Here is a 10,895-nt window from a genome sequence, read left to right on the forward strand (position 1 = left end):
TTTCACGCGGTTGGGTACGCCAGGCCGTGCTGCGCCTTCCCTTTGAACGAAGGCCCTCGGTTAATGGTACCGCTCCTTCTCCTGTTAACTGGTTTTTAGCCTTTAGTTTGTCTTGGACACGGTATACCCTGTTCTCGACTTCCCTCTTCCCTGGAGCCTGGCTGGTACCGGGGGCTTCAGTAGATGAAGCAAATAACCGCTGTGTTCAGGTATGAAATAACTTGTCCAGTTCACTCGCAGCCCCGCAGGGTTTGACTTCCTTTGTGGCTGTTGCATCCTCCATCACCACCTGCGTTCCTTCCCCTTTCGCAATAAAGTTTTTGGAACAAAGCCAGTTTGTGAGATCGATTCTTACTCTTTAGCATGAGTGAATACATCAAACGTACTGCAGAAACATTAGCTTTATTTAGTCACTAATTTACAAGTAATAACAGCTTTTGACCCCAGAACAGTTGCATGAAAATCACATGCGTAAGAGCTCAGCAAGCAGAAGGAGAGCCTTTTGGGTTTGGTGGTTTGGGTTTTTTCTTGCCCCTCCCCTAGCTAAATGTTGGTTTGAGATATTAAGCCTAAATGTTGCTTATATGGAAAAGAAGTGAATACATTCAAACATTTTAGAATAGCCCAGAAAAATACTCTCTTTACAGGAGAACGAATAAAGTAATAGGTGGTTGTCTTAGTCTTCAGTACCTGTGTAGAACTGTGGATGCACTGACGGGGATGGCAGTTCTGGCGCAGTTAAACACTGTGATGCTCTGTGATGGCGAAATGTTTGAAAGTCCAGGCAATGTTTAAAAACATTATTTTGGTTTTTTTGGACACTGGAAAAATACAGTTCTTGTGAGCAATGCCTGGTAATGTGTTTACAGGCAGTTTTTAAAAATGTTTTGAAAGGATGTTTGAAGTGTATTTTGCTCTGCAGTTACTTTTTTTTTTTCCCCCTCCCGCCCCGGTTCATAAGGCACTATCCACATGGAAGACAATAAGGCACTTTGGGAAAAGTGTTACGACCCCTTTTGTAAGGCTTACGTTTTGAGACGTGCCGGCATGTCTGTGCCATGTGGATACGCTTTATGGAAGGATGTGTTTTGGTTTAGACAGCTTCTACGTAGTTGGCGGGCAGCATGCCCGTCTTGCCGGTTCTCTGGACAGTGCCGTACATCCAGCCTTCATCGATTGCTTGTACGTTTACAATTGTGTCGCCGTCTTTGAAGGAAACCTCATCGGCGTCAGCTGCCATGTAGTCGTACATGGCCCGGTAGGTCTTCTGTTAGTTTTAAGAAAGGGGTGGGGGCAAAAAGGGAAGAGACACGTTTAGACCCCGGCTCAGCACCGACGGCCGCAGTTGCTCAGAATCAAAATGTCCGAGCAGGCTCAGGGCAAGTTACTTTTTTGACTCATTTCAGTACTCCCAAAGCACTGCTGAGGGGAGGAGCGGGCTGGTCTCAGTCTCCTGGTTTGAGACCCCAAAATGGTTGTTCTCAATCCCCAAGTACCTCAGCTGCCCCGGTACCACAGTGCCTGGGGTTAGAGCCCGTGTGTTGGTGACACTGAAGCTGAACTTTAAGGCGTTGGCTCCTCGCAGATGTTGTGGGGAGGCGATGCCATCCCCATTGTCATACACCTAAGCCTCAATCTCGGGAGTAGGAAGAAGTGTTAATTTAAAGTTTTCAAGAACAGACGAGGGTCTGCCCCGCTTCAATGAATCTGTTAGACCTTCACCTGGCTTTGTACTAAGCTTCAGCCCAACTCCATCCTGGCTTAACGTCCTCCATGCACCATCAGCTACTGGAGACCTCCAGGGCCGTGCGCCTTTGGTAGGCAGCGAAATGAACTCCTGCAGCAAGCTGGGGCTTGCGTGTCTTAGTGCAAGGGACCAACGATACTTACACCAGCAGTAGATGGGTGAGAAGGGACCGACGATACCGTCGTTTGCTGGGTGGCAACGGACGATGACCGTTGTTGTGGTAACTCTATGGTTTTAACATGTTTGTAGCCCACTACAAAAGGAAAATGCACTATGTATTATTTGTTACAGAATTGGCAATAGGGTTAGAATTGCTCTGAACAAAGATCGTGGGATGGGTCATTAGGTGGGTCAAATCGGCCTTTTACCTACTGAAATACAACTTTACGTCTGGTTGTTGGTTATGTCTGTAACTCAGTATTTTCCAGGTGTACTTCTGTGTTTTTACCTGGCTACCAGAATTACTGAACATGAGCCCATGACCAGTACTGCCCTGCCAGATGGTCCGGATACCGTTTGTGCTCATACGTGAATAAATGGCGTGTTTGTTCTCCTCCTACCTGTTGCAGTTGCGGCAAAGAAGCCCCCGTTGCTGTAGTAGGACAAATGTTGATCCACGCCATCCGAGGGTTCGGATTTTTCGTCGCCGCCGCTGAGGCTCAAGGCACTGGCAGAGCGGGAGTGCTCCCGGCTGCGGCGCTGGGCTTGGACTGCAAGGAGAAAGCAGGGGGAACCAATTTATGTCTTTGTTTGGGAGGGAGATGCATGCTTAAAAATACACGTGTATATACATGCGTACACACGCACGTATATCTATTGGTTACTTTCTATATATACACACAGATATGGATGCGTGTGCATACATATTCTGTAAAAATGCCCAAATCTCTGTACCATTGTTAGCAAACCCACAGAAGTTGTGCTTATATTGAGTACAAAACTGACACAGGCCGCAGGCGTGCTAAGCAGAGCTGGTTACTGGGTTTTTATCAAGTTTATGGAAAAAAGCGTGTGAACTAATCACAGTCTATTTTTGTGGTTACTCAATGGTATTTGCTGGTGCTTGTTAAAAGTCTTCTGTGGACACCATGCTGCAGTTCTACTTGAAAAGGCACAGTTACTATGTTCCTGCTATCTTGAATATTCAGATTTTTTTTTTTCTTTCTCCAACCTCCTTCCCTTTAGTGCTAGCTACTTCCAAGATTTTTATTCTGATTACCCCATGCTTTCCTTCATCAGCTGGCACAGATCTGAGCCATGCCTGAGACTCTGTTTTCTGTCATTCAGGATGCATCTCTTCTCAATTAGCAAAAAAAGGAGTTCAAAAAAAAAGGCAACTGAGGAACAGTATTTTAGAGTTATTTAAAAAGGAAGCACATGTTACAGGTAAGCAACTGTATCACGCTATCTGTGGATCATACAATCCCCTTCATACCTGTGTTAGATCACTTGGATATATAAAATAGTAAGATTAACAACATATTTTTTAAGAAATAGCTATATTAAATGTCTAGCTACATTTATGTAGCTAGAATAAATATAGTTATGCTGGGGAGAAGGAACTATAGACAATTTCTCTTCTAGATACCATTAATTTTCACAAGAATTGTGTCCCTGTGTAACTTTTCAAACCCCGGCTCCATTTAACACAGCGTCTGAAGTCAGCGCGTAAGACTACACTTGTGTTCTTGCATAGGTAGAGCGCTAAGCTGTACTTGAGTATCCCCACGCTGTCGGATTAGTGATTGGATTTGCACAAGTATAAAACCTATTTTGCACAAAGAGTACAGACTGTGGAACAAACCAGAGATCATATGTAAGCTTCTGGACTGAATATTGTCTTCTGCTGGGTCGTAGTCAAAGACTGACCCGGGATTAGTGCGCCACACACGAAGACCTGTAAGAGAAATAGCATTTTCTGAGGCGTAGCTGTAGCTCAAGCAACTTTTAGAGATCTTGAGCACCACATGTCTGTCCTGACTAGGAGTAAAAGCATATCAGAGAAGGGCAAGCAGTATTTCATAAATTTTTGTTTCTCAAATCTATAGCACAGGTTAGGCTTTTTTTTTTTTTTTTTTTTTTAAATTTAATCTACATCAAGTGAGCTAAGGTATTTCTCTAGTATGCATAGAGATGAAGTTATAAGTAAAAAATGTAAATCTAGCATTACATGATAAAGTTGGGCAGAATGGGACAGGCAGGCCACGCATGATTTACAGCAGCTATAAGAGAGTATTTTCAAAATGGACTTTGATAAAAACATCACCTCTAAGTAATGACAAATTTGAATTGATATGGCTGAGCTTAACTAAAACAACTCATCCAGGTCAGCCTGTGTTTTGTGTAAGTGAAGTATTCTAGTCGTTATAAAACCTACGTTCTGCTTACCTGTGAGATTCTCTTGATCCTGGTCCACACGCTTTCGCTCCATTTCTACGACTCGCCTTTGAATGCCCCTGTAGCTGATGTCACTGAAGTCCTGCATGTTCTTTTTCACCCGTTCTGTAATGGGGTCGGTAACTACCGGTGTGAAACTACCTTTGCTTTTCTCAAAATCTTCGTGGTATTTCACCTGCAATTTAAAATGAAATGTCTGTTCTCTGTAGCTTAGATGAGTAATTTTTGTTCCTGCTTACCTCAGGTGAATTTCTAGTAGAGAGGTGCACTGCTGTTCTGAACTTCTGCTTTCTCCAATCCGAGGAACAATGAGAGCACCTAATCCCAAACATGCCTTTCCTGCAGTGACTCTTGCCTTTAGCATTTAAGAATTTGGGTAACTAAACTTGGTACAGCTACATTGTCCTTGAGCTGCCAACCCCAGAACATCTCAGGAGCAAGGTTATGTTTTTATTTAAATCAAGTGCCAAGTTAAAAATACACCTAGAAATGCTCTTACTGTAGAGATGTGTTTCTGAGTCTCTCGTACACGCCGCATTTCAGGTGTGTCCAGTACGTACGCAGCTTTGCCTTGTACTTGTTTTCGGAAACTATCTGAATAAAGAACCTGCCAGATGAGAAAAAGGAAGTGAGCGCAGGGCCCCAAACTACTTTCTGCATCATGAGAAATCAGCTGCACTGAAGCAACCTGGCAAAGAAGGGGGGGGGACGCGCAGGGAAGAAAAGCTGCAGGAGCTGTGTTGGTGAATAACGTTAGAATGCGAAGCAAAATTCTTTTTCATAATTATATGAGACACAGACAGTTCTGGACTTGATCCTAAACACTCCTTTTCTTAACTAAAAGATCCTCATCTTCTTTAACCTTGTAACAACAGGTTATAATAATGTTCTAGGTAATATTGTCTGTTTCACAGCGATGAAGACAACACAATTAGACCTGTATTTTTCACAGCAGCACTACAATTTCTGCTGGGTTTGTAGAGTTTCTTTTTTTTGCGTGATAACAGTTGCATCATGCTTCTGTAAACATCTGCAGATGTTAAATTACCAGATGATTTAGCAAGCAAGTCATGAGAACATTCAAGGTCAGGCTGGACGGGGCTCTGAGCTACCTGATGTAGTGGAAGGTGTCCGTGCTCCTTGCAGGGGGAGTTGGAACTTGAGGACCTTTAAAGGTGCCCTATTCTATGAATCTATGATCTCTTATGTATATAAACATTTACAGGATGGGGTATGTCAGGATTTACCTCCGGTGTAAGAGGTTAGCAAAGAAGGGCCTAAAGGCGGCCATCTCCAGATTTGTCCTGGTTTTATACAGGATGTCAGAAATCTAACATGAATGATACTGTTACTGAAGAACGATCTTTTTATATGTAATACCATATAAGACTAGCAAAAACAGAAGATACTTGCAAGAGACTTTAAGGTAACTTATGTTATTTGAAATTCAACTGTTGTTTAAAAAAAACCACAAACAACTAAAGCAGTTAATCACACAGAAAGAAATAATTGCAGCAGAAAGTAAGAAGTAAGTATTAAAGGATTTGATTTTAGTACGGTTATTGCGTACTTCCAAACTAGGTAGCTAGGTAGTTATGTTAGCCTCTGCACTGTTAATGTGAGTGAGGATTTCAGGGACTGAAATGTTATTTTTTAATGCATTTTCATTTATTGGCTGAATAGAACATACCGAGCTGATGTTTTCTTGATTGCGTTTAGCTCTCTCCATCTCTGGAGTCATTGGTGTTGGAGTTCCTTTTGCCAGATGTTCCTTGTACAAAACCTACAGTGCACAAAACGGTGTCCACAAATCAGACTGGAATAATTCATAGCTCATTCCGTAAATGGTGTTACTGTTCAAGCATACTCATCACTGCAGGGGTAGAAAAGATCTTGGGAAATAAAGCATCTAAAAAGTTATTTGCTAGAGCAAAAGGTAAAAATCAAAGGGAAAAATAGGCAAAAATAAGGAAAGCTGAGAAAATAAGGCTAAATTAGAAGTGGAGGTTTTGTTCAGAATGGTTATTTTTAATACAAGGTGGTTGTCTGTCTTCTTTCAGTACCGAGCTAATGTGTTCTTGATTGCGTTTGACTCTCTCCATCTCTGGAGTGACCGATGTGGGGGTTGCCTTCCCTAAGCCTTCTTTGTATACAACCTACAGATCACAAAGTAACTCAAAGTCACGAAGTACAAATTAAAAACTGTAATGTTACTGGTTTTAGAGTAAACACCATCCATTATGAAAGAAAAAAAAAGGTCAGAGGAAAAATAGTATTAAGAAGTTAATTGACAAAAAAAAACCTTTTAAGTACTATAATTTTAAGAGATGACTTTCTAAGTTTGAGAAAAAAAATTAGAGGGTTAAATATAAAACCAGGCAGATTTAAGTTATTAAAAAAAAAAAAAAGTGCTCTATCATATCCCCTTTACTTCTTCCAGACAATACCGAGCTAATGTGTTCTTGATTGCGTTTGACTCTCTCCATCTCTGGAGTGATAGGTGTGGGGGTTGCTCGCCCCAAGTTTTCTTTGTACAACACCTGTGGGATACAGAAGATGTATCCGGTATCTTAAAAACCCCCCAAAATCAAAAGGATTTGAACACAAATTATTACTTTGTTACCAAGTTTCAAAAAAGTCACAACTGATTATGATATGCAGCACTGCACAAAAGCCAAACATCTACTGCTGTAAGAAAGGGTAAGAAAAGTAGACTGTAGAAGAAAAGCTTGTTATTTTTCTGGTTAAGAAAGAAAGGCTCTATCCAGCTACCACTACAACGATGGCTCATAGGCTCAGAGAAGCTGCCTGTGGCCCTAGAGAACTATTTAAGAAATGTTTTATCTGCTGTTTTATCTGTATTTGAAGAAATTTTTGGAAGGGAGGAGGGAGTTTTGTTGCCACACTGACACTGGGCAGCCAGGTAAAGAAGGGTGTTGAGGACGGGTGACTGGTATCACTGCACCATTACACCTACGCATCTCCCCAGTCCACGAGGCCACCTAAAAGCTATCGCTGATACGCCACCCGGAACAGGAACAGGCTCGTTCCTTTTCTGTCGTTCTGTTTAAGGCATCTTCAGTCACCTGTCACAGCAATACAATCTCACATGGATCAGACAGGTGGGATTTTTTCAGGATGGAGTGGTTGGGTTTCTTATTTGTTTGGTTTTTGCTAAAGTCAAATACCCCTGAAAAGCCAATGAAAGCTTAAACACTAAGCATAGAGAGATAAACCTGAGTATCTTCACCAAAGGATGCTAAGCTCTTAATATTGTCTGGATAGAGCCCACAGGTACACAAACTGTGTTGTAGAAAAGGCCTAAATTTCCGGATCAGACTGTTAACGCTAAAGTAATTTTATTTTAGAAGAGGAGCGATTAATTTGCAGAAACAATATATCTATTTTTTTTTCAATTAAAATCAACTTTCAGTAGGTAGTTAGAATGTTACTGTATTAAGATATAAGCACAAAAGAAAAAAGAATATATCTATTTTAAGGTACCGAGCTAATGATTTCTTGATTGCGTTTGACTCTCTCCATCTCTGGAGTGATTGGTGTTGGGGTCACTTTCCCCACATTTTCTTTGTACAAAACCTAGAGGATACAAGGGAGTATCCAAATATCATTGAAAAGGCACCACCACAAAAAAAAAAAAAAAAAAAAAAAACAAAAAAAACAACCAAAAGCAACCCAACAAAAATGACTCCAACATACAATATAGCTTTTGAACCATTACACTTAGAAAGGGTTAGATTTGGGGAACAATGCTGTTCCCAAAAGAAGCAATGGGAGCTTTGCCGTTAATCTGCTAGGATGCAGAAATGGACCCTACATGGAATGAACTCTGCATGAAAGCACACTTGTAGTGAGAAAGGGTTAAAAAAAATGCAGAGAAACAATATTCATCCAGAACAGGTCAAACCTTGTTCTAGTAAAATGCTTCTTCAGATAGTGTTAAATAGAAGGTATTACGATTTGTATGGAAGCACAGAAGATAGGAGGTTGATGCTACATGGCAGATTCATTTTATGAAGTTAGAAAGCACAGATTACTAAACTGCTACAGTTATGTTAAACACTTCACTCTGATCTTTAGGAACTGGTTTCCTGTTAAAAATACCGAGCTAATGATTTCTTGATTGCGTTTGACTCTTTCCATCTCGGGAGTGACAGGTGTTGGGGTTGCTTTCCCTATATTTTCTTTATACAACACCTATGAGACACAAGACAGGAGCCAAAGAAAGCAACAATAAATAAAATGCTATCCATAGACAAACTTAAAGCCTAAGGTGCTTTTTTCCTTGTATTTATTTTCTCAGGGCCTAGACATTTTATTTTTATTTTTATTTTTTAAAGAAGGTACTTAGCAATATTTTACTCGAGAAGTAGGGTTTGGCAGAGTAGCTTTTTAACTGCAGGATCACTTGTAATAAATAGCGTAAGTGCGTGCTTCATCAATGAGACCACAAAAACACCATATGGAGGGGCTGAGGCTGTTATGAATATGTAAATTATAATTATTTTTTTAAAAGAATGTCAGCATTGCAGAGAAAATGAGTGGAGTTTGTTAAGTGTTTTTAGGATTAGAATAGGGCATTAAAATCACTCCTAAAAAAAACCAATAAAAACTGTAAGAAGTTAAAGTCACCGCTGTAAACCACAGTAAGACACAAGTCAGAAGTAATCACTTCTGTAAGCTGCTTTATAGCTAAGGTCGGCATTATTTTGGAACAAATGTTACAATGTCCATTTATTAAAACTGTTAAAATGTTCTTTTAGATAGAGTTAAAAGGAACTTTTCTTTTTTTCTTAGCAAAGTACCGAGCTACAGATTTCTTGATTGCGTTTGACCCTCTCCATCTCTGGAGTGACAGGAGTGGGGGTTCCAGTCCCCACGCTCTCTTTGTACAACACCTGTGTAGTAACAAGAAGCATCCAAAATCACAATCACAACTCGATAATAATAATTACATCCAACATGAAGTCAAATATTTGAGTCTGCTGGAGCTCAGTCTGCTCTAACGTGCCCTAAATCTATCCCTGGATGCAATGAAGACTGGATTGCACCCATGAGGGTCTGAAGGCAGAGAGGTCTATGGTTTTATCTTAGCAGGTGCGACAAATCCAACACAGCAGCCTTCTATGTCAAATACATTTTCATGGTGGAGGAGAGCTTTTAGATGACCACTGAAGCCTGCTAGAAAGCGAGTCCCTCCCTCTTCTAAGATAACAGCGTTAAAACAGGAAACTGATAGGATTTAAAAAAGAAAAACAAACATATATCAAAGAAAAATGTGGTTGGCACAGGGGGCAAAATGGTTAAAAATATTTAGGATAATTAAAATAATTACATACATGAAGAAGTGGTAGGTCAGTAACATTGGAAAATACAGTACAGTAAAGAAGAAAAGATGGTTTTATAAGTTGATTACGTGGAAGTAATGAGTGAAATTGTTCATTTTTAATAAAGGTTAAAAAGTTCCATTTAAGTGGAGTTAAAGGGAATATTTCTTTTCCTCCACAAAATACCGAGCTAATGTGTTCTTGATTGCGTTTGACTCTTTCAACCTCAGGAGTGACAGGTGTTGGGGTTCCTGTCCCCAGCTCCTCTTTGTACAACACCTGTGGGGTAACACGGCTATATTAAAAAAGAAGAAGGAACAAGCAAACAACAGTAACACGCAGCTTGCTAAGAAAACAGACTGAATGCTTTTCAAATTCGCTCGGAGGCAAAGTTTGGACTAAAGGAGAAAAATGGAAATGCCTCTCAAAACTATACAGTGAAACACTAATACTCTGCAATACCTTTAGGCAGAAAGCTAGAATATCTTCTATATTTCCTTCTCAGGAGCTATATAGAAAAACTAACTGTGCAACAGGAGATGGTTAAAGACTTCCTAAAGGCAGAAAGTATCAAATAGGACACAAAAGGAACACAGAAATCAACTCTGTTTCATTTACCCATTCCAGAAATACTACAGCAGGTTACACTGGTGTTAGAGCACTGTTATAATGAGGTCGTAGCCACAGATTTGTATCATCAGGTGCTGAGTAGTTTAGTTCTCATAGGTAAAGTAAGTGAAATCAGGGGGAAAAAAACACCACCACACAAAACAAAACTAAGGATTGTTGAGACGAAGAAAAGGAAAACAGGGTGTTTTTTAAAAGAAAAGAAAATTAAAAAGGTAATTAGGTTCAAAAGAAAGGTGTAATTCAAACTTGTTATTAAGATGATGTAATAAAAAAAGAGGAACAAGAATGATGTAAGTAACAATTATGGAGGAAAAAAATCTCAAAGGGACCAGGATATTATTTTTTTAAGTAGGTTGATTATAAGGGAACAAGAATATTTTTTGGTGTGTTAAAAGTATTGTAAAATAGATTAAAATGGGAATTTTCCACTTTTCAAACTGAAAAATACCGAGCTAAAGTTTTCTTGATTGCGTTTGACTCTTTCAATCTCAGGAGTGACAGGTGTTGGGGTTCCTGTCCCCAGCTCCTCTTTGTACAACACCTGTGGGGTAACACGGCTATATTAAAAAAAGAAAAAGGAACGAGCAAACAACAGTAACACTCTGTTTGCTGAGAGAACACGCAGAACATGAGAGATGCTTTTCTGAGATGCCCTGAATACACATAGCGATTAAAAAATCCACAAAAAATAAAAAACTGATTTAAAACTCTGAAGTTAAACACTAAGATATTGGTATGACTTCTTCCAGAATGCTGAAATATCTTCCTAACTCACT

General features: G+C 40.0%; 1 protein-coding gene across 1 annotated transcript; it reads right to left on the minus strand.

Annotated features, from left to right (window-relative positions):
* Positions 1 to 1,076: 1,076 nt before the first annotated feature.
* On the minus strand, positions 1,077 to 10,676 carry LOC104165512 (nebulin-like; the record flags this gene model as incomplete). Its single annotated transcript, XM_009705162.1, has 14 exons — positions 1,077 to 1,267; positions 1,891 to 2,000; positions 2,308 to 2,457; positions 3,552 to 3,644; positions 4,136 to 4,319; positions 4,644 to 4,751; positions 5,835 to 5,927; positions 6,208 to 6,300; positions 6,592 to 6,684; positions 7,649 to 7,741; positions 8,267 to 8,359; positions 8,968 to 9,060; positions 9,676 to 9,768; positions 10,568 to 10,676. Coding segments are annotated over 14 exons (1,579 nt in total), but the record flags the coding sequence as incomplete, so codon positions are not given.
* Between the last annotated feature and the right edge of the window lie 219 nt (positions 10,677 to 10,895).

Source organism: Cariama cristata, unplaced genomic scaffold (assembly GCF_000690535.1).
Source record: "Cariama cristata isolate BGI_N322 unplaced genomic scaffold, ASM69053v1 scaffold10598, whole genome shotgun sequence".
Lineage (NCBI taxonomy): Eukaryota > Metazoa > Chordata > Aves > Cariamiformes > Cariamidae > Cariama > Cariama cristata.